At 39.6% G+C, this 24,978-nt stretch overlaps 1 protein-coding gene and 1 non-coding gene across 4 annotated transcripts in view; one reads left to right on the plus strand and one right to left on the minus strand.

Moving 5' to 3' along the window:
• Positions 1-24,978, minus strand: part of TASP1 (taspase 1) — a 299,415-nt gene that overhangs the window by 191,645 nt on the left and 82,792 nt on the right. For all 3 annotated transcript variants that reach the window (XR_008629143.1, XM_004610916.3, XM_055130490.1), the window contains exon 8: positions 13,043-13,149. Coding sequence is in view for 2 of the 3 variants with exons in the window: in XM_004610916.3 (XP_004610973.1) it covers positions 13,043-13,149 (107 nt within the window). In the remaining variant the exon portion in view is untranslated. The remainder of the gene's footprint in view (positions 1-13,042; positions 13,150-24,978) is intronic.
• TRNAL-UAA (transfer RNA leucine (anticodon UAA)) lies at positions 21,298-21,380 on the plus strand. The gene has a single exon. It is a non-coding gene; the product is annotated as a tRNA-Leu (tRNA).

The raw sequence follows: 24,978 nt of genomic DNA on the forward strand, positions 1-24,978 counted from the left end.
ACACCCCTACACCCCCAACACCTATCCTGACAATATACCCTAGGACCCGTCAGCAAACCACCCAAGGCCCTCATGGCTCGAATCACTAAGAAGAGCCTTTAGGTTTCCTGAGTACCACTTGGGAATAACCCCCTCAAAAACAAAATGAAACAAAATAATATTTATTATAAATTTAAGGCACAGTTTGGAATTATCTTAAGAAACACTTAACAAGAAACCCAACTTACTAGCTACTGAATATATGAGAACATGACAGGTTTTCTCAAAACAGGGAAAAAATACAATTATCTAAATGTTGAGTTGAAATTCCTAAACACAGAAAATTTATGAGATGACACAAAATAAGTTAAAGACATTTAAAGAATCCCCATCACCACTCTCCATAATACATAAATGGGCAAACTGGTAATAATCTACTAATACATCACTGTCATCCCGTTGCTCATTGATTTACTCGAGTGGGCACCAGTAACATCTCCATTGTGAGACTTGTTGTTACTGTTTTTGGCATATCGAATACACCACGGGGAGCTTGCCAGGCTTTGCCATGCGGGCGGGATACTCTCGGTAGCTTGCTGGGCTCTGCGAGAGGAACAGAGGAATCGAACCCGGGTTGGCCACATGCAAGGCAAATGCCCTACCCACTGTGCTACTGCTCCAGCCCCTACTAATATATGTATGTAATTAATTTTTCAACATACCCCCTAACTTACACACAAATTCTATAGGCTGATTCTGGAATCAAGATGGTCTTAGGTAAGACAAGTCCAATTTTTAATATATTAGAATTCAAAGAAACAGTTTATGCCAAGATAATGTCTTTTCATGAAAAATTTTTGGTTTTACCAAAAAACTTCATACATATATATTTTATTTACATAAAAGTTAAAGAAATTTCTTATTTCACTATAACCTTGAATTATCTTCTTAAGAAAGGAAATAAAATTTGAGATAAAGTAAGTTTCTAGAAAAGACTAATTATTCCTTTCCCTGGGCACATGATGCACAGTCAAATACACAAGTCCAAATAGAACAATATGAAGAAAACATGTTATTTTTCTATGCATTTATTTTCTTTGATCTTAACCTACCTCTCACCCAAAAAATACAGTGATTTAGAATGATACAGCTAAGCGTTTACATAATAATTTCAAGATGGTGGATAAAAGGGAAAAATGTTACCCACAATATACTTCAAAAGAATAGAATATATTTATATGAAGTGCACAAAGCAAGGCCCAACATTTCCTTTTTGAAACATGTGGCCAATTTGATGTCCCTATGTGGTGGCTAAAGAACACAAAATTAAAAGTTGTAGCATCTCTTTAGAGTGGTTTTGAACACACTATATAGGATAAAGCACTGAAAATTTTTCTAAACTTGTTCATTATAAAGTAAAGAATAAAAGAGATTCATAAAAAGAGAAAAAAATAAGTCTGGTTATCTTTTGTTTCACCACCCTATACAAGTAATGCTTTACCTAAAAGCCAATGAAATTAATTGAAAACTTAAATTACTTTGTAAAAGCAGTGGGAAGAGGCAAAGAATTTCTATGTATATTCAACTGTAAAATCCGTTATTAAAGAAAAGAACATGGAAACTATTTCAACAATATGCTTGTGAAAAATGAAGAGAAAAAAAGGCTTGAAACATCAAAAATGTGGAGATCAAACAATACCCCCAACCTCTTTTAATACTCTAAGAATAAAAGAGTTCTTTCTAGTAATATCCAGGAATCGCAGTTTGAAAGTGATATTTATGAAATCTAGATCATGAGGGTGAGTTGAGTTTGTTTGCTTTCCCAATGCAAGTGTCTCTTCTCTCTAATAACTCCTTCTGTCACCGACAAACACAGGGAGTCCTATGGCATAAGCTAAGAACAAGCAATTGATCAATGAATAAATAATCATTTCATGCCAAAAGGAAATTTTCCATTTTCAAATGTGATACATCAATACCAACACAACTGACTTCTTTCTATACCAAAACAAGGTAAAAACTAAATTTAAAACACATCAATCACTTCACACACACCCCACAAAAATGACTGAGGATTCTTACAACATTATGAGTCTACAGCACTACTCTCTGGGAAGAGCTAGAGAGACAAGAATCTGTCAGACTGACAAGGACAGAGAAGTCTACTGAGCACACGAAGTCACAAAGTTCATCCAAATTTACACCGGGGGAAAAAAAAAAAACACTGCCACAGAGAAACAGTTCTGATTCTTTCAAAGAAATAGTCCTCACTTTGCCTACTTCTGACATAGACAATTTTAGATACCATTGGACAAGTCCCCCAACAACCGGGTTCAAATTTTAGTTGCCCCAGCTAATTTACCATGAGTAACTATATATTTTTTAAATAATGTAGGAGTCCAGTAACAACAAGTCTCATAATGGAGACGTCACTGGTGCCCAGTCGAGCAAATCAATGAACAATAAGACAATAGTGCCACAATGCAGTGCTAATGTAGGGGCACTTCTATTTGTTCAGCCATTGATTAAGCTGACTGAATTGGGCATGAACTCCATATTACTTTTTTATTTTTATTTTATATCACAGTGAGATAGAGTTACAAAGCTTTCATGATTGACATTTAGCCACATAATGATGAAACAACCCATCCCTCCACCAGTGTCAATTTTCCACCACCAATGTCCCCAGTATCCCCTCCCCCACCCATTCCAGTACCCACCCTGCCTCTACAGCAGACAATTTCCCCAGTACTCTCTCTTTAATTTGGGGCATGATGTTCTGCTCGAATTTTCCCACCACCATTCAAGCCTACCTGCCAGGGGCAGACACTAGATAATTTATTTTCCATGCCCATTTTGAATATCATTAGCTCACATGGCTGGGACTGTAAATGTAAATTTCTAGATTGTAAATGGTTGGGTTTCAGAGACACCTCTGTATGGCATTAATCCATTTTGGAATTCAATTGGGAGACTCTGGGCCAGAGCTGTTGGTGTGCTAAGATGGCACCCAGAGGCAAATTGTGGGCATGACAGTCAGTCCGCTGGGTGGGCGGGGAACCAGGGAGGGACAGCCCAGGTACTCTGCCACCATGTGGCCTGGAGATTTGATCCTGGAACCTGCATACCTGGGCCTTGCTTGTGGAAGCACTTGGTTACTGGGATTCCATCTGGACTAGGCAGGGAGACTGCAACTGCTCCATCTGGGTGCCCAGGTGATATTGGCTCGGTATGGGGCCCGGAGAGATCTCCGGCACTGTGGTGTCTTTCAGGACTTGCTACTGTGTCTCTTGGCCAGGGCTGCTGGAGCACTAAAATTTTCAGATTATATCTTGGTGAGGCCCATCCTGAGACAGTGGAGTCAGGCTGGGAGTATGGTGGCGATTTTGGATTATGGAAGCAAGTGGCTGCTGGGGGCTCTGCTTGGGAGAGCACAGGCCAATCTCCTCCCCCTTCAATTTACCCCGGTCTGTTTAGCAATGCATGGGTCCAAGTTCAACTGCGACTTCTGATCTCTTTCGAGATTTATTTAGGGTCTCTGAAGCAAGGCCAGTAGCTGAGCTTACGGGGTGGCGCTGCAGTTAGTTCATGGGGGTGATTGCCAGTGCTTCCATGTATATTAGGAAGTAGGGGGAGGTAGCCCACCTCAAATCTGTGAAAGCCTGGAGATTTCAGTCACAAAACCCACAGACCAGAATTTTCAGCAGATTATAACTTGATGAGGTCCATCCTTAGACGGTGGAGTCAGGCCAGGGGGATGGTAGCAATTTTAGATTGTGGAAGCAAGTGGCTACTGGGGGCTCTGCTTGGGCAGGCCACCAGACCAACCCGCCCCCCTCCAATTTACCCCAGTCTATTCAGCCATACTTGGGTCTGAGCTTAACAGTGGCTTTTGATCTCTTTCAAGATTTATGTACGGGTCTCTGAAATAAGGTTAATAAATGAGCTTGTATAGCTGAGCCGGAGGTGGTTTGTGGATGTGGCTCTCACAATACCTAGCTTTTGGCCATTTAATTTCTTGGTAAACGTGATCCCAAGTTGTTGAGGTCTGGCCAAAGGCACAGCAGCAATTTTGGGTAACAGGAAGCCTAAAGGCACCATCAGGATGCTGATGCACTCGCCCCACAGGTACAGATTGACCTGTTAGCAGCATCATACCCCCGCAGAAGCAACTACTTAATATAGAAAAGTCACTGCTAACTTTTTAGAAAGCAAATGATGCAAACTTCAAGTGTCCATCACGGTCATGCCCAATGGTCATTTCTTTCAAAGTTTGTCATTCATGGGTCACTGTGTACAGCAAAGTACATACCTATGTAGTCTCCTTATCTCTCAGTGGTAAATACACATGACATTTATAAATAACATGAATACAAACATGAATAACTTAAAGAAGGACCTGGTCAACAAAGACAAAACTGAAACAAAGCAAAGTGGTTCATATTGGAAGTGAAATTCAAATGCAAAATAAATGGAATCAGAATGAAAACAACTGACCACGAGAATGTTTGCCACTGCCATCATACACTTGAGACTCTCTTACAGTTATAAAACTTAATGGAAACAAACTTATCAACATAAATGAGAAATACAGTTGTAACAAAAAAGGATGAAGAGATCCAAGAGGAAGTGATATGGAGAGAAAAAAAACCTGACATTAATGAAACTCTAGAAGATATTTTATACCATGAAGAGCAATGGCTAAAATATTCAAGATGATCTAAAATTAAAAAGGAGTTTGACAGTTCATCACAATATGAAAATATGCTCTCTGCATATAAATTATAAGACAAAAGCTGTCCAAATTGGGGCTGGAGTGATAGCACAGCGGGTAGGGTATTTGCCTTGCACACGGCCGACCCAGGTTTGATTGCCAGCATCCCATATGGTCCCCTGAGCACCGCCAGGAGTAATTCCTGAGTGCAGAGGCAGGAATAACCCCTATGCATCACCAGGTGTGACGCATACAGCAAAAAAAAAAAAAAAAAAAAAAGCTGTCCAAATCATGCTTGAGGACCTGGAGAGACAGGACAGGAATTCAGATGCCTGTCTTTCCTTTTATCCTTACTTGATCCCAGCACCACATACAATACCCCAAGAGCAGCCAGGAGTGATCCCTGAGAAGAGTCAAAAGTAAGCCCAGAGTCAAGATGGGTGTAGTCCAAAAACAAAAGCAAAAAAGAATGAAAAAGAAACCCTACTTAGTTATTGATGTTTCTAACATTTAATGTACAAAATGTTAACTTTTTACTTTTTCCCTTCCTATATGCATTTATGGGCTGGAGCAACAGCACAGTGGTAGGGCATTCACCTTTCACACAGCCGACCTGTGTTCGATTCCTCCGCCCCTCTTGGAGAGCCCGGCAAGCTACTGAGAGTATCGCGCCCGCACAGCAGAGCCTGCAAGCTACCTCGGCATATTGGATATGCCAAAAACAGTAACAAATAAGTCTGACAATGAGAGATGTTACTGGTACCCGCTCGAACAAATCAATGAGCAACGGAATATGCATTTATAATGAACAGTAAAACAGTTTGCAAAGATTTTATAAAAATGTCTAAGTACCATGAAGTATAAATTTTTCCTATTAAAAGCCCTCTGCACAGTTTCACCTTGCAGAGATATTGTAAACCTTTAATTTTTTCCAATTTTTATTACAGGACCATAATTTACAATCGTTAGAGTTTCATGCATACAGTATTCTAACACCACACCTAACACCAGAGTGTATCCTTTTCTTTAGACTAATTCTCAGATTCTCTTGGTTTTGGTGATTTTTTGTTGTCTAACTAAGTTTTTTTATAGCCCAACTTTAAGAGAGATCTTTTTTTTTTCTTTTTGGGCCCTCCCAGCGATGCTCAGGAGTTACTCAGGAATCACTTCTAGCAGTGCTTGATGAATAATATGGAATGCCAAGAATCAAACTCGGATCAACCACATGCAAAGGTAAACTACCCAATCCACTGTACCGTCACTCCAGAAAATGAGATTATTCTTTATTTTCTCCTCTCCTTCTGACTGGCTTCACTCAGCAGAATATCCTTCTAATTCCATTCATGTAGTTGCAAATTGAATGATTTCCTCTTTCATTATAGTTGAGTAGTATTATATTGCCTATATATACTACAATTTCTTAATCTACTCATCTGTTTTTGGACACTAAGGTTGTTTCTAGAACTTGTTACTGTGAATAGAAGTGCAGTGCACACAGGAAGCATGGCTTTAAATGTTTATGGTTTTGGTTCTGGCAGTGCTCAAGGATTGTTCTATGGCCAGGTGTCCCTCCCAGTGAGGTTTTTTTGTTTTTTTTTGTTTTGGGGTCACACCTGGCGATGCACAGCGGTTAGTCCTGGCTCTGCACTCAGGAATTATCCCTGGTGGTGCTCAGGGGACCACATGGGATGCTGGAAATCGAACCCGGGTCGGCCGCGTGCAAGGCAAACACCCTACCCGCTGAGCAATTGCTCCAGCCCCCCCTCCCAGTGAGGTTTAGGTGACCAGGCAATGCTGATTGAACCAGGGTCCTCCAAATACAAGGCAAGTACTTTATTTTTATTTTTTTATTATTTTTATTTTTAAGGCAAGTACTTTAAATGCTGAACTATCTCTCTAGTCCTATAAATTCAATTTTTAAAAAATTTTTATTGAATCACTGTGAGACAGACCTTTACAAAGCTGCTCATAATTAGGTTTCAGCCATACAGTGCTTCAACACCCAACCCTCCACCCATGCACATTTCCCAGCTATAACTTCAATTTTTAAGGTCCAACACTATGATACAAAATATGGACTTTCAGTACACAACAGGGGAAGTGTTTTTTTAAAAATACAGAAGAGTTGAATCTACAGTGAAGGGAGTGAAACAAAAAAAACAATTACTATTTTTTTGTATAACCTATTATTATTGTTAAATAATAATCATGTTCTTCTCTACTATGTTACAAAAAAAATAAGCTGGCATTAAAAAAAGATATCCAATAACTTTAGGTGGACCATTACTAGAATTAATATTCTAAACTTTTAATATTATATCTTAATTCATACACCCATATGTCTTAAAAGACTAGCTAAGTGGTTTCTATTTTATGTGCAAAGATTAGCTACTCTACCCACTATAAATTTGTACTAAAGGGACATTCTTAATTATGCTCAGAGATTACAAAATACTATTCTCAATTTATGCCACATACTATAAATTAACTACCTAATAGCCATACTACTCTTACTTCCATTGGCCACAAAACCACCATTTTGAGAAGGCAATATGTCTTCATGGGCAGCAAACCATGAACTATGACAGAGTAATGAGGACTATTCACTTGTGTCTCTTCTCCATTACATTTCATTACACATGAAAACAACCAAGGAGAACACATGGCGATCTATGCTAATTCAAGAGCAACTAGCAGCTTCAAACTTTTTCTTGTATGGCAAAGGGTAAGGGAGAAGGAGATCAAACAGTTTCTAAGCCAAAGCCAGTTTTTGCTACATTTGCAGTTAAATTACTTCTTTAGATAAAATCTCATTTTAAACAAAGTAAAATGTAAATTCAAATGGTCAAAGACTGAGAAAAACAAAATTATTCTAATTAAATGAGGCAGCTATTTTCTTGCTTTCATTTTTATTTCTATGAGGACTGTGCTAATATCTATAAAATATATATAATTTTTTAAAGCTTTCAGATACTGACTTATTCTACTACATAATCCTTTCAAAACAGTATTTACTGTTTTCAACAGGAAGTAACAAAATTTGTGGACAGGGCCAAGGATGCACCTCTATGGTAAATATCAGGTCTCAAACATGGGTAATCCCTGGCATAGAGCCCTCATTCCTCCCAGGAACGCCCCCCAAAATTTTACAAATCTATTTCTTTAAGTTATATTCTTTTTTTTTGCTTTTTGGGTCACACCTGGCAATGCAGAGGAGTTATTCCTGGCTCTGCACTCAGGAATCACCCCTGGTGGTGCTCAGAGGACCATATGGGATTCTGGGAATCGAACCCAGGTTGGCCACATGCAAGGCAAACGCCCTATCTGCTGTACTATTGCTCCAGCCCCTTTAAGTTATATTCCTATACCAATTCGCATCATTTAACATGATGTCTTCCAGTTCCATCCATGCTTCCAAAAACTGCATGATTTTATTATTCCTACAATACTCCATTGTGTCTATATACCACATATTCATGACCTACTTATCTGTTGTTGGACATACAGGGTGATTCCAAATCTTAGCTATCGTACTGAATGCTACAATGAACAGTGGTGTGCATACATTCTTTTAAATGAATGTTTTTCTATCCTGGGGATGGGTACCAGAAGTGGAGTTGCTGGGTCAACTCAATTCTGAGTTTACTTAGTACCCTCCATACCGTTTTCCATAGGAGTTGAGTCAGACAACATTCGTACCATCAGGGAGGAGGGTTCCTTTTTCACCATGTCCCCGCCAACAGATTGCTCTCAGTATTTTTAATATGTGCCATTCTCAATAGTATAAGATGATATTTCATTTTCATCTTGATTTGGATTTCCCTAATAATAAGTGATAATAAGCATTTTTCCATGTGCTTGTTAGTCATTTGTTGGTCTTCCTCAGAGAAATAAAACCAAGATTTCTTTCTGTGATATACTAGATCTCAGAGAAACTAGAATTTCCCACCCACCTACGTCTCTGGCTTTACTTAACCCCATCCATACCCTACCAAGCTTTGGTAGCACTGACCCTCTTCTCCATCTCTCCAATATATTAGATCCTCCCCACTGTTCATTTAGCCTGCAACACCCATCCACAGACTCTTCATAAAATTCATTGCTTATGTTTCAGATGTCACTGAATACGTTATGCCCTCAGAGAGGATCACTAATTAAAGAAGTCCTCTTTCTTATAACACATCATCTTGTGTTTTCCCTTTTCTTTTTAAGTTACCAATCATGTAAATATCTAAATTACATCAGTATATGCTTCTGTCTTCATCCACTACCTGGCTTACCTAGTATAGGGTAGCTGCTTCATAAATATTTTATGAATAAAAATCTTCTAAATAAGGCCAACTGAAGAGATTCTCCATGAGATTAACTGATAACCTATACCATATTTCAAACTGATAGCCATGAAAAGAATATTTCCATAGACATTTTTCTAGAATTTTTATTCATAACAGTAAAAAGCAATAGGTACAATAGTAACACACTGAATAATCATCAAAAAATGAATAAAGAAATTATAGTATATGCACATGCATTGATCAAATGCAAGGATACATTCTGAGAAGTGCATTTGTCACTATGCAAACAAACCATACAGAGTGTCATAACACAAACCTGGATAGGAAAGTCTGCTTTACAACTCACATATATGGCATTGTCTGCTGAATCCAGTTTTAAACACAAACCATTAAGTATTACTCAGTAATAAAATGGATTGACCAAGTGATACACACTACTTCAAAAGCATTTTCTGAAATAAGCTATCAGTGTATCACTGTCATCCCGTTACTCATCAATTTGCTCAAGCAGGCACCAGTAACAAGTCTCCATTGTGAGACTTGTTACTGTTTTTGGCATACTGAACCCAAAAGAATATGTTCTGTATTGGATATGCCATAGAGATGCCTCCAGACCATGTACCAGGCTGCCTCATCCAGGACAACCTGGAATGGAACAAATGAGGCCATTCCTCGCCCAACAGAGCTCCGGCAGCCAAAAACCACCAGAACTCAATCACCACCATGCTCATGGCCGCTCTCAACAGGCTCGGACAAGCCTCACCCATGAGTGAATCTGCAGAAGAACCCAGGTATGCGGTATGACTGAAAACTCCAGGCTCAATTGAGTCAGGAATGGGAAACCTCCCCCCATCTGCCTGTGTTTCCGGCAGCTTGGAAGTCATACCCACAAACTGCCTCTGGTGCCATAGAATCTCATTAATAGTCATGATCCAATGACATAGCAATAAATCTCTCAAAGAGAGCACAGAACGATGCCCCCTAGAGATGCCTCCAGACTCCACACAAGGCTGTCTCATAAAGGGAAACCTGGAGGAGAGCGAGTGAGTTTCCCTCCCCAACCCAAAGGAGCCAGAACTGAATCACTGCCCATGCTCACAGCCACTCTCCACATGCTTGGGGTCGAGCCTCATCCATGAGTGGATCTGCTTTATAAAACCGTATTTTCAATTTTAGAATTCCTGGAGTGACATCCCACACTTTACACCACTGGTATACCAAGGGTAGAACACCACATTTGATGAGGTTTAAAGTAGAAGGCAACCAAACTTAGGGGGATGTGTGTGTGTGTGTATACATACATACACACACACACACAAACACATATAAGCACACTAGGCTTAACCTTTAACAACATGTTAGTAATCTCTTATAGAAGGGCTTAATGGTTCCTGGGTGAAATACAACAATACTCACACACCTTCCTCTAAGGAAACTTTTTGGGATCATTTTTAGGGGATTATTTATAACAAGCAATACAAAATAAATTACTTCAGTTATTTTGGGGACAGGGTTTGGAGTTTGGGATAGAAATATTTGAAATATGTTGGTGGGAAGGTATAATGTTGGTGGGATTGTTGTTTGAATATTAAATGTAATCAATTACTGTGAACAACTAGAAAGAATTAAAAAATGTTTAAAGAATATGTTGTTTTATTTCAATTATTAAACGTTTAAGAGCAATTACTACATTTTTATAATAATAAAAATCGGAGCAGTGATTGCCTATGGAGGGTGATGACTGGTTGAGATGAAATATTACAGAATTAGAAATGTTCTAACATCTTGAGAGAATATGGGTTACATGGGAATATACAAGTTATTTATTTATTTTTGTTTTGGCGCCACATCCAGCAGTGCTTGGGGCTTACTCCTGTCTATGCACTCAGGGATCGCTCCTGGCAAGATGAGGGACCATATGTGGTATAACCCAGTCAGCCTCATGCAAGGCAAGCACCCTACACATACTCTCTGGCCAATATACATTTATTTTTAAACGGCTAAATTGCTGATGTTATACAAATCTAATAGTAATCATTTTTTAAAAACCCTAAATTTACTCACTCAGACATCACAATGAATGCAGAAAGAAAACCACATACTACCATACACGTTCAGCAATACATGCACATTAATTAGTTCATTTGCTTCCTAAATTCCTACTGCTATCCTATAGAAAAAAAAGTGACTGGATTAAAATGTCTAATTGTCAGAACAGAGAAGAAAAGGAATTAAAAAGGAAAGAAGAAGAGAAAGGGAGGTGATGGGGGAACAGGGGCCAGGGCTTCAGGTACTGCGGGAGAGTGGTATAGCTACATATCCCAAGCACAGACTCAGTTACAGGAGCTCTAAGCTGCAACCACCAAACTCTCATGTGCCAGTGTGGTGCCAGGATCACGGGGGATAGAGCATAGGAACAATGGTGGAAGGAGGCCGACTCGTGGTGACGGGGTTGATGTTGAAACATTATATATCTAAAACTCTCAATAACTTTGTGAATCACAGTTCTTTAACTTAAAACTTTATTTAATAAATAAATGATGCCTAGCTCATGGCAACATAAAAAAACTATATAATGAAAGATAATTTACTCTGCATTTATGTATGACTAAATCATATAAGACTATGCTAGAAAACATGAATCTGTATATAAAATTATAGAAGAACTAATCATTCAAGAAATTCAGAGGCTAGAGATAATACAATGAATAGAGTACTTGCCTCGCATGAGGTCAACCTGGGTTGCACTATATATGGTCCCCCCAGGCCCTAAACCTTGTCAGGAGTGATCCCTGAGCACAGAGCCAGGAGTAAGCCCTAAGCATCATTGGGTAAGGCCCCCAAACAAAACACTCAGAGCAGCTGCATCACTGAGGACTGCTAAAGGTCCCCAACATGCTCCCATCACCACCTGCCACCACCATTGTCATTGTCATTGTCACTGTCATCCCGTTGCTCATCAATTTGTTCGAGCAGGCACCAATAGCATCTCTCATAGAGACTTATTGTTACTGTTTTTGGCATATCCAATATACCACGGGTAGCTTGCCAGGCTCTGCTGTGTGGGCAGGATACTCTTGGTAGCTTGCCAGGCTCTCCGAAAGGGACAAAGGAATCAAACACAGGTCGGCCACGTGAGAGGCGAATGCCCTACCGCTGTGCTATCACTCCAGCCCGCCACCACCATAAAACAGAAAAATCAATCAATGCCTAGGGATACAAAAAGCAAAAGAGTAGGCCAAAACTACATGGAGCTTTTGAGCATTTAAATCATGGCAAGGGGGGAGCTGGAGCGATAGCACAGCGGGTAGGGCGTTTGCCTTGCACGCAGTCGACCCGGGTTCAATTCCCAGGATCCCATATGGTCCCCTGAGCACTGCCAGGAGGGATTTCTGAGTGCATGAGCCAGGAGTAACCCCTGTGCATCGCCAGGTGTGACCCAAAAAGCAAAAAAATAAAAAAAATAAAACATGGCAAGGTCAGAAAATTTGTAATTTTTAATCTTTAAAGAGTCAGTTTTTCAAATCCATTACTGCAAGCTTGAAGTGTGTTTCAATAATTTTTATTCAAAACTACTTTTCAAACTGTTAATTTTTCTCTTTTCTTTAGCTTTTTGGGCCATACCCGGTAATGCTCAGGGGTTATTCCTGGCTCTGCACTCAGGAATTACTCCTGGCGGTCAAACTGTTAAATTTTTAAGGTAAAAATATTTCCAATAAAAATTAAGTACCATAATTGAGCTATGTCATAAGTATAATTATGGGCTAGTTTAAAAGGTTTAATGCCAAAAAAAGTAAGAAAAGGAAAGAACGTGAACATATGACATTTTCACTGATTGCATTTTTAAAGCAACTTTGTGGGCTTATTAGTTCAAGTAAAATAATTACTAGAATTAATTTCACCTGTTTTTCACCTTTCTGAGGGTAACTTCTGAGAAACTTCAAAGTGCATGTTGGATTTCCACTGGACAGTGCTATTCTACAGCTTATATGTCTAAAAGCAGATTAAAGATATTATGACACTTTAACTATTAATATTTCAAACACCTCCTGACCTTTTCACTTGATTGTCTTCTTTTCTTTAGTTGAATGAAATCTGTTTCCACCCTTTCTGCCAGCTCTAGTTTCCTCTTGTTCCTTTTAAACGCAGCTAAACTGAATCCTATAAAAGAAACATTAATAAATAACATTTGAAAAACATTAAGGGCATGGGGCAGACAAGAAATTCTAAAGAGCAGTCTCAGGACAAAGTCCTTAAGAATAATGAGCAAAAGGTTTAAAAGTCTTTTAACATGCCCTGGGGTAAGAGGAGAATAAGAGAAATAACTTAAGGATTAAAAAAAGAAAAAAATTAAGAAAAAGGTCTAATTTAGAGAACTAGTGAGGAGTAAATATACACACTGCTGCTAGCTTTGATTCTGAAGGACACTACATAAAAACCAAGGATGAGACCTAGTGGAAATGCAGAAGTAAGAAACAGATGTTGAAGTTGAGCCATGTGAAACAGAAGGACACTCAGGATTATAACCCCAGTAGAAGGGAAAGTTGGAGCCCAGCATCCACAAAACAGGAAACCTCTAAGCCTGGGTTGTGAATGTAAGGGAGGAAAACTCTCTCTAGAAAACTCAAGAGCAAGAATGTCGCTCAAGCAGGTATAGAAGTGAATTCCTATTATCTGACTCTTGAGAAGGAAAAAATGCCAAAATTATCTTTACATAGCTGTACTTCCAAAATCCATAGAAGGGACCGGTGTCACTCAGTGGTATGTGATCAGCCTAGGGCTCACTCTCTGGCACTGCACACCTCCACACCCAACCACCACCAGTACTACTGGGTAGAGAACACCATCAGGGGTAGCCCTAACTGTTAGTCACAGATATATACATCCCCAAGCACTGCGCTGCCAGATATAATCATGCCTCCCCAGAAAAATAAACAAAAGGGGCTGGTGAGATAGTACAGTGGGTAGGGCGCTTGCCTTGCATGAGGCTGACCCAGACTCAATCTCAGACACCGCAAATATTGCCCTGAACACCAGGAGTGTTCCCTTAGCACAGAGTCAGGAGTAAGCCCTGGGTATAGCATATATGTATATATATGTATATATATACATATATATATGCAGAGAGAGAGAAAGAGAGAGAGCACAAATATAGTCTCTGAAAAAATATAATTTGCCTTAGAATTTCCAAAATTAAATTGATGTAAGTCCATAGTCTTTTAAAAAGTTATTAAACCATGTAACAAACCACCAAGAATAAAATATAAAAGTCAAAGATCAGAAAGCATAATCAGATTTGAAAAATCATAACATGGGAATAATCAGATAGAAAATATAATGCATGCTCAAGCTCATAGTAATAAAAGTAAGCTATTGAACATAGAAGCACAGGCTGATTTTAAAAGAACCAAACATAGCTGCTAAAATAGATTTTTATAACAAGATTAACTAAAAATTTTAAACTTCATGCACAGATTTAAACATCAGATTTAAATGATAAGTAGAAATTACAGACTGGACTATAACAATGAAAATATTACCAAACTTTTCTCATATGGTAGACTAAGTTAGTCATAGTATTTCTCCCACTGAATTATTTCCAAAAATGCTGAAGAATATGGGAAATATTACACAGACATCATTAAAACTTTGTTAAAAAATATTGATCTAAATAATAACTTCATACTGGGGATCAGAGAGGAAGACTATGCCCAAAGAGACTCAGAACTTATTATGAGCTCTGTGTTTAGGGGGCACTGTTGGCAAAGCTTAGGGGTCCATAAAGAGAATCAGGGGTCATTTGCACATATGAAAACACCTTAACCACTATATTATTTCTCCAGTCCAAAAGGTTAACTGAAGTTATTAAGACAAACATGTAGCTCATTTGAACAAAGTATGTCTACTGTCTGTGAAGCCTTGGATTCTATCTCCAGAAAAGGAGTGTAAAAGTTATTCTTAATCCACTGTGAGCATTTGCTAACACTAATTCACTTAAATTTGGTTCAGTGACTTCAAAGAAAAAGTATAAATCAAACTCAAGACCATTCATTATTGGCAAAAATTTTACAGAAGACACTTTCCATAATAAAATGGGGACTGAACTGGCCTATTACCCAAATAGTAAGTCAACCCAGAAGTAAACAGGTCCGCCTCTATTCTCTATGGAAAACCAAGTACATTCAGGCAGGAATGTCTTAAATTAGTATTCCCCCAAAGTGGGTGATAACCACCACCCAAGAGGTATAGGAATTATCTAGGAGGAATTATCTAGCAGTCTTTGATGGAATTAGGAGATGCTTTCTACCTGTTGGCTTAAAAAGGAGGTTAGCTAAGGCACTTGCATGCATACCGTCAGCCCCAGTTCAATCCCTGATACTGCAAAGGGCTCTCCAAGCACTGCCAAGAGTTATCCTCAAATACAAAGCCAAGGGTGAACCCTGGGCAATACCTAATATGGCCACAAAATTTAAAGAAGGCAGGTTGCCATGAAAGGGAATAAGGGATAAGTAAATTTTTTTTTTTTCCTGAAAAGGGAGCTGTAGGTCAACAAGTTTGGGCATTTGGGAACCACTGTCTTAGATCATAGCAAAAAAAAAAAAAAGATTAAAAGTTGAATAAGGAGAAGGATAAAGAGAAGATATATGGGGAAAGTCAGAAATAAAAGAGAGACACACAGAGAGAGAAAGTCATCCCTGACAAGTTCTGCAATGATTGAGGGTACTCAATTAGATTTGCAAACATGAAATGTGGGAGCGTTAACTCTGAAAAGTATATGTGCGAACACTGCATGTACACTAAAGCGTGCAACTTCAGCAAACACCACAACCAAGTACACAAGCACCACAATCAAGTATGTGTTCAATTTTCAGATTTATAATATGAGTGACCCTCATCTACTGCGGATAGGAAGGTAAAGTATGAGTCCATCAGTCCATCCTTTTTTGAAAACAAGTCTCAAAAAATAAGAATTGACCTTTCATGTGCCCAGAAATTCCACTTCTTGGCATATACACCAAGGACCCAAAAACTTATTCAAAAAAAGCATCTGCACTCCTCTGGTCATTGAAGCATTATTCACAATAGCTAAATCTGGAAACAACCCAAGTGTCCAAGAACAGATGACTGGATAAAGAAACTATCACACATACATGCACACACACACACACACACACACACACACACACACACACACACACACACTTTGCCATAAGAAAAGACAAAAGCATACAGTCCGCTGCTACATGGATAGATCCGGAGAGTGTCGTGTTGAGTGAAGCTAGCTGTGTATGTTAGCTACAGAATGACTCTCATCATATGCGAGATATGAAGAAACAAATTAGGGGGATAACAAATAACCAAAGACAATAGAACCTAAGAGCTGATCTCTAGAACTTAGCTTACCATGGAAGGGAGGAGGGGGGCAAGGGAGAGGGGACGGAATAAGGACAGTTGTTAGAAGAAGATATTCTGGTAGAGGGTGTGGTGTTGGAACATTATATGCATGAAACTCTATCATTAACAGTATTGTAAATCATGGTGACTAAAATAAATGAATCAATATATTTTACTGAACAAAAATTCTCCCAAAATTAGTAAGCAGCATTAATAATGACAAATTATTCTCATAAATCAAAATCATAAAAGCCCTAAATGAGATTTTTTTTGAGGCAGAGTGGATATTGGGTCACCCAGCAATGCTCAAGGTTTACTCCTGGCTCTGCTCTCGGGAATTACTCCTGGAAGTGTTCAGGGGACCATATGAGATGCCGGGGATCAAACCCAAGTTGGCCACATGCAAGGCAAACTCCCTACTGGCTGTATTATCACTCCAATCCTGCTACATAAAATTTAATTTAATGGGGGCTGGAGCGATAGCACAGTGGGTAGGGCGTTTGCCTTGCACGTGGCTGATCCGGGTTCGATCCCCAGCATCCCTTATGGTCCCCTGAGCACCGCCAGGAGTAACTCCTGAGTGCAAAGCCAGGAGTAACCCCTGTGCATCGCCGGGTGAGACCCAAAAAGCAAAAAAAAAAAAAAATTAATTTAATTTAATGTAAGTGGAATGTTATAGAATCTAAAAAGAACCAGAGGGGAAAGGTACAGCCTAGGTTATCTTTCAAGTAAGCAGTTAGAATGATGGCAGTATTTTCAACAGCAAAATAAAAAAGCTCAAGAGGGTGGGCTGATCAAGGAGTTTGGAAGGGGCTGCTCCTTCCCATCTCCCCGCCCCATGGGACCCTGGATGTCACGCCCACAAACTGCCTCTAGGTGCCAATTAAGTGCATTAATGGCCATGATCCCTCGAAAGTGAATCTCAGAACCAAGCAGCTGACTGCAGAGATGTCCCCAGACTACAATTATTTAAAATTTCAGAATTCCAGCTTTCGTGATGGCATGATATCTTATACTATTCATAACAAGCAATATAAAATAAATTATCTAGCATCTGTTGTGGTGCAGTCTTGAGTGGTAGTCGAAAAATTTGAAATAATGGTGGTGGGAAGGTGCAATGGTGGTTGGATTGGTGCTGAAATATTAAATGTAACCAATTATTGTGAACAACATTATGAAAATTTTTTTAAAGTAATAAGTCTCTCAATGAGAGACGTTACTGGTGGTCCGCTCTAACAAATTGATGAGCAACTAAAAAAAAGTGTATTCCCATAGGAAAAAAAGAAGGGGGTAGACTGACTATCTGCAGTATGCTCAGAAGATATGCTAGTGAGAATGCTATGTTCAATGAAAAATGATTTCAAAAATAAAGTTTAAAAAATGTTTAAATAGGGGCTGGTGTGATAGCATATCGGGTAGGGCATTTACCTTGCACGCGGCTGACCCAGGTTTGATTCCCAGCATCCCATATGGTCCCCTGAGCACTGCCAGGAGTAATTCCTGAGTACAAAGCCAGGAGTAACCCCTGAGCATCACTGGGTGTGAGCCAAAAAGCAAAAAAAAAAGTTTAAATAATAAATTAATTAATCATCAGCAAGATCTGCACAAATAAAAACACTAAAGGATTTTCTATAGAAACAAAGAATATAATATAGAGAAAGTTCAAAAACAATCAGAAGGGGGTAAATTAAGTGAAAAGAAAGGGCATATAGGAAAATCTATAATAAAGATTATAGATTATGTCTATAATAAAACAATACCTCATAGTGTTCTAAATATATGTAGCACTTAAAATACTGAAACAAAAATTTAGGAAGATATTAAATGGATCTTATTAAAGTATCCTCTAACCCTGACATTGTCTAAGAACTTGTCAAAAAAAATTTTTCTGTTCACAGATTTTCATAAGTATGCATTTTAAATCTCTAAGCTAATTCCTAGAAATGGTAAGGGAAGATAAAAGTAACATATTCATAGATGGGAAAGTGTAAAATAAGAAGTAATCCTTTTTGAAAGGAAAAGAAAGTGGGATAAAAGGAGATGCAGACCATATGAGATAAACAGAAAATGAAGAGTAGATTCCATTATTACATGTAGCTCCAAAAAGATACAATCTAATCCAAATACGTAATTACATTAAAAATAAGTTAATTTACTGCACCAAATAAAGTAGAATGATAGGCCTCCTCCCCAATTTTTTATGTGTGTTTTCTCTAAGAGAAATATCTTAAATACAAAAATATGTAATGTTGAAAATAAAAAGATGGGGGCTGGAGCGATAGTACAGCGGGTAGGGCATTTGCCTTGTATGTGGCTGACCCAGGTTTGATCCACGGCATTCTGTATGGTGCACCACCAGGAGTAATTCCTGAGTGCAGAGCCAGGACTAACCCCTGAGAATTGCCCTGGGTGTGACCCAAAAAGTCAAAAACCTACAGCAGGTAGGGGTTTGCCTTGCATGCGGCCTACCTGGGTTCAATCCACAGAATTCCATATGGTTCCCAGAGCACTTCCAGGAATAATTTCGGAATGCAGAGCCAGGAGTAACCCCTGATCATCACCTCAAAAAGCAAGAGAAAAAAAAAGGAAGAAAAGAAAAAAATGGAAAGTGTATGGGAACACCAAACAAATGGAAGCTTTTGTATTAATATAAAGTAGGCTTTAAGGTAGCAAACATTACTGGAGTATTAATGCTTTAAAATGAAAGTCAATTAACCAAAGACTTTTGCAAGGTTGTTACTGCAGAAGTAGAAGGATTGCAGGTATCCCTAGATATTCAAGATGATCCTGATCCACTGGTCATCTTAAATCTCATCTGTCTTCACTGTAGCCAGTCAGATCATGAAAATATCTAAGAGTTGGGAAAACAAGACATGAAGCTCATCTCTCCCCAGCTCTAGTCCTCTTCTTGGCCTACACTCACATGCAAACAGTTGGCAGAAATCAAGGACAGTTCTTGCACACAAGCATGGACAGAGAACAAACAAGAAATCAGAGGAGCCATGAGTACTGCTGGAAGCAGGCACGTCAGAGAGCCGACAGCCAAGCGGTGGGCCTCGGAGCACGGGCTGTCCTGAACAGCACACACTGGACACCAGGCAACTTGAGCTCCCGGGAAACTGGCTACAATTGCTACAGCTCACAAAAGAAGTGTCCCGCTTAAACTGCTAAGTAAGGGTCACACCAAAAATATCCAGGGATTGATGTTCTCCTCTTACATGCTATTTCCTCGGACCTCAAAATTTAGCCTACAGGGACTGGAGCAATAGCACAGCGGGGAGGACATTTCCCTTGCACACAGCCAACCCGGGTTTGATTCCCAGCATCCCAAATGGTCCCCAAGCACTGCCAGGAGTGAAGAGCCAGGAGTAACCCCTGTGCATTGCCGGGTGTGACCCAAAAAGAAAAAAAAAAAACTTAGCCTGCCTCTTATCACAAGGCTATTAATAACATTAGTAAAATATGTAAAGGACAAGTATTAGCTCCTTCATGACATGGAGTAAGTGAGGAAGGTAGTGACCAGAGGACAGAACAGTGGTTACAACATGGGGGTACTTGGGCTTCTGGCACCACAGCAGTCCCCTAAGCACCACCAGGAGTGAGCACGGAGCCAGGAATAGGCCCTAAACACTGTCAGATATGACCCAAAAATAAACTAATCAAACTAGATCACTACATGACAAGAGAATTACTCTTTTTTTTACATTTTGTTTGGTTTTTATTTTTGTTTTGGGGACACATTGGTGGCATTCAGGGATTACTCCCAGCTCTGCATTCAGAGATCACTGCTGGCAGGCTTGAGGGACCATATGAGGTGCAGAGATCAAACTCGGATTGGCCATGTGCAAGGCAAATGCCCTACTCACTGCACTATTGCCCTAGCCCCAAGAAAAATAACTCTTCAAACTCTATTTCATGGCCAAACAGCACACAAAAAAATACTCTATATTGCTAATCATCAGGGAGATACAAATCAAAACAACAATGAGATATCATCTCACACCGGAGATTGGCCCACATCAAAAAGAACAAGAACAACCAGTGCTGGCGCAGATATGGGAAGAAAGGAACTCTCTTTCATTGTTGGTGAGAATCTGCTCCAGCCTTTTTGGAAAACAATATGGGCATTCCTTAAAAAACTAGAAATTGAGCTTCCATATGACCCAGCAATATCACTTCTGGGAATATATCTTGAGAGTTATATAAAAAAAGCACAGTAGAAATAACATCTGCACCTGTATGTTCATTGCAGCACTGTTCACAATAGCCACAATCTGGAAACAATCTGAGTGCCTGAGAACAGATGACTTGTTAAAGAAACTTTGGTGCATCTATACAATGGAATATTATGCAGCTGTTAGGAAAGATTAAGTCATAAAATTTGCTTATAAGTTGATGGACATGGAGAGTATCATGCAAAGTGAAATGCGTCAGAAAGAGAGGGACAGACATAGAATGATTGTACTCATTTGTGGAATATAAAATAATATAATATGAGACTAACACCCAAGGACTATAGAGTCAAGGGACAGGAAGATTGCTCCACAGTTGGAAGCCTGACTCATGAGCTGGGGGAGAAGGCAGCTGGGATAGAGAAGGGATCACTAAGTCAATGATGGTTGGAGGGATTGATCAGGATGGGAGATGTGTGCTGAAAGTAGATAAAGCATGATAGCCTCTCAGTATCTGTATTGCAAACCATAATGCCCAAAAGTAGAGAGAGAGTAAGAGGGAAACTGTCTGCAACAGAGGCAGGGGGAGGAGTAGGAAGTGGGGGAAAGATACTGGGGACATGTATAATGGAAAATGTACACTGGTGGAGGGGCAGGTGTTCGATCATTGTATGACCGAACCTCAAACATGAAAGCTTTGTAACTATCTCATGGTGATTCAATAAAAAATAAAAAGTTTTTAACTGGGATGGCCGAGTGGTTAAGGCATTGGACTTAAGATCCAATGGACGTATGTCCACGTGGGTTCGAACCCCACTCCTGGTACTGGACACTCCCTGGCTTGTTTTTAACTGAAAATAACTTGTGACTCAGCTTCAAGTGTTGCATACTATACTGTATGCAAGCAGACAAAATTTACAGATTATCTTATTCTCCTGTTTGGATTAAAAGCGACTCTTGGTTCGCTTACTTAGGCAGTTATACACTTTGATCCTCTCACCTGTCTTGGAAATAAATGAATACTTAAAAAAATAATCAAAAGTTTTTAAAAATACTATTTAAAAATACAGTGACTGAAGAGGAAAAGAGAAGAAGGGTGGGAGGAATGGGCCACATGAGTCATTCTGTTAGTGTGATGACACAGGAATTCGGGTGGTTGTTGCAGTGAGTCTTCTACATATCTAGAGCTATGAAGCTGTACTCCAAAAAGTTTAGAGTACTGAAAACCAAGGATAAATAAGTAAACTTGATTCAAAGAAATAAATACTAAGCTTTCATAAATCTTTTATGGTTATCCTTTACCAAGGGGTAACAAAATGGAATCTTCTAAAAGAATTTTTTAATGTACAAATTCAGCCACAGGCATTCTTAAAATTATATGAGCTTTAAAATGACAAAACTTTAAAGATCACAGATGTCTAGATAACATGTATAAGGTTGCTGGTTTAATGGATTTTGAGAGTAGTGAGGCTTTAAATTTTTTTAAAACTTTGCAGTGGTTTTCACATGGAATCATAACTGAGAACCATGTCCCATGTGATCACACTTAACTAAATGGTACATCTGACTAAAATGACTTCATCTGTGCAAAAGAACTAAACCTAGGTACCCCATCTCAGTATGTTATCTCAGTGGGTAAGGTACTTGTCTTGCACATAGCTAAAATAATTCAATCACCAGCACCTGATATGATCCCCTGTGCATACAAGAAGTGAACCCTGAGCACAAAACTAGGAGTAAACCCTGTGGGCCAAATCCCTTTCCCCTTCAAAAAAAATATGACCTGATTAATACCTAATGAAATCAAATCATGAGGATCATTATTATAGCCAACAAATTAACAGTACTATGAACAATATTAACAGTTAACATTTGAGTATTTCAATGCACCAAAAACTGAGTAAGAATTATTTATGTCATTCAGGTAATCACAATCTATCTGAGCAAAACTTCCCAAGACACAAAAAGCTTATGCCCAGAACTACAATGTGACTATGAAAGGCAGCAACTTTAGAAAATCAAACTTTTTAAAAGTAAACAGAGATATCTCTTATTAGTGAGATCAGACAACTCTCTGTGACACTGCCGCACTGCCGTCCCTGTTGTTCATGGATTTGCTCAAGCGGGCATCAGTAACGTCTCCATTGTGAGACTTGTTGTTACTGTTTGGGCCCATCGAATACACCACAGGTAGCTTGCCAGGCGCTGCCATGCGAGCGGAATACTCTCAGAAGCTTACGAGCTCTCCAAGAGGGATGGAGGAATCAAACCCGAGTCGGCCACATGCAAGACAAAGGCCCAGCGCTGTGCTATCGCTCCAGTCCAAGATCAGATAACAGCCAGCAAAATTGCAAATGCACATTTGCTATGAGCCAGCAATTCTACTTCCCACAACCCACTCTAATAAAAAGGACATATAAACTGATATGTACAGGAACATTAATGAAATTACCAATGTTAATGGCAAAACTAGGTTCCATTCTAGAAGTAATCAGAATGCCCATCAATAAATTAATTGATTTGGGGGCTAGAGAGATAGTACAACAGGTAGGGTTCTTGCCGTGCAGTTGGCTGACCCAGATTCAATCCCCAGCACCGCATATGGTTCCCCAAGCTTGCCAGAAGTGATCCCTGATCCACCCACTCCAGATGAAACCCCGGTGGCCACAAGCTTCCAGAAGAAAAACCCAGGTACTCAGGGTCAGGGACTAAGACTCCAGGTCACATGGCAGCAGCAGCCAAGCCATCCCTTCTCATCTCCCTGACCACTTGGGGTTCTGGATGTCATGCCCACAAACTGCCTCAGGGCACCATCTCAACACATCAACGGCCTTGATCCAGAGACTCACAAATGAATCTCAAAATGGATTAGCTTCCTATAGAGATGTTTCTGGACTCCAACCATTTAAAATTTTAGAATTCCAGAAACATGCAGCCACTTTTGCGACCATGCAACTTCTCTGGTATTCATAATAAGCAATAGAAAATAAATTATCTAGCATCTGCCCCTGGCAGGCAGGCTTGAATGGTGGTGGGCAGGTGTAATGGTGGTGGGATTGGTGTTGAAATACTGAATGTAATCAATTAATGTGAACAACATATGAAAATAAAATTTTTAAAAAAATAAGTGATCCCTGAACACAGAGCCAAGAGTAAGCCCGAACACAGTCAAGTATAGTCCAAAATAAATGAACAAAATAATTAATAAATTAACTGATTCGTGGGAGCCCAGGAATAGCTCAGTCGTACAGCTTTTGCTTTGCAGACATGAGACAACAAATGTAATCTCCAGAACTGTCCTAAATGCCAACTGTAATCCAGATGGCACTGTTTTTTGGCATCCCTGGCACCACAAGACAATGAGAATATCACCACTGAGTCAATGAGGGAACATGTGGTTGCAACTTCCAAGGCTATGAAGATGGGTGACTGGAAGATCTGGCAGGGCTTCATCAATGAAAAGAAGAATGGCAAGGTGTGGGCCCTCTTCCCTGAGGCCGACAAAGTCCAGACTATGCTGGTTAGGAAATCCCAGGAATAGTCACTTCGAACACATCTCTTCGTATGTAGCAGTGGCTACGACCCTATCAGCATGGAGACAGTTTCAGCTGGACCTGCCCACCATGCATTCCATCATCAGCAAGATGATCGTTAATGAGGAGTTGATGGTCTCCCTGGACCAGCCCCCACACACAGTGGTTTGCACCGCACTGAGCCCACTGCCCGACAGAACCTGGCTCTACAACCGGCCAAGAAGCTGTACATCCTGGTAGAAAACAATAAGCAGGTGTTTGACCACAAGCAGGTACATACAGTGGCTACTTCCAAGACCAAAAGGATGGCTACCGCAGAAACAAGGGCTACACACGCCAGGGTGGCTATAGCCAGTACTACTATCTTTCCAGTTTACTGATTCCGTCTCCAAGGCTCAGTCTCTCAGTCTTATAAGTTCTAAAGCACACCCCTGTCATTAAAGGTCAATTAAGACTAAACAACAATAACAACAAAAAGTGAGAATGGATGAAAGCAAAAAACGTCAGATACAGCACTGGTGAAGAAATGGGTGTTTGAGCATTGTGTAACTGAGACTTAAGCCTGAAAGCTTGTAACTTTCCACATGGTGATTCAATTAAAAAAAAATTCTTTTTTAAATAAATGTCAGAAATAACAAGTGTTAGTAGGAATATAGAGAAAAGAGGGCTAGAAAGATAATACAGTGGGTAGGACTCTTGCCTTGCACGGGGCCAACCCAGGTTCTATTCCTGACATCCCAAATAGTCCTAGAGCACCACTGAAAGTAACTCCTGAGTGCAGAACCAGGAGTATCCCCCAAGCACTGCTCGGTGTGGCCCAATATTCACAAACACACAAAAAAAGGAATATAGAAAAAAGAAGGCCCTTTTTTACTACTAGGAAAATGTAA

This window comes from Sorex araneus, chromosome 3 (assembly GCF_027595985.1).
Source record: "Sorex araneus isolate mSorAra2 chromosome 3, mSorAra2.pri, whole genome shotgun sequence".
Taxonomy (NCBI): domain Eukaryota; kingdom Metazoa; phylum Chordata; class Mammalia; order Eulipotyphla; family Soricidae; genus Sorex; species Sorex araneus.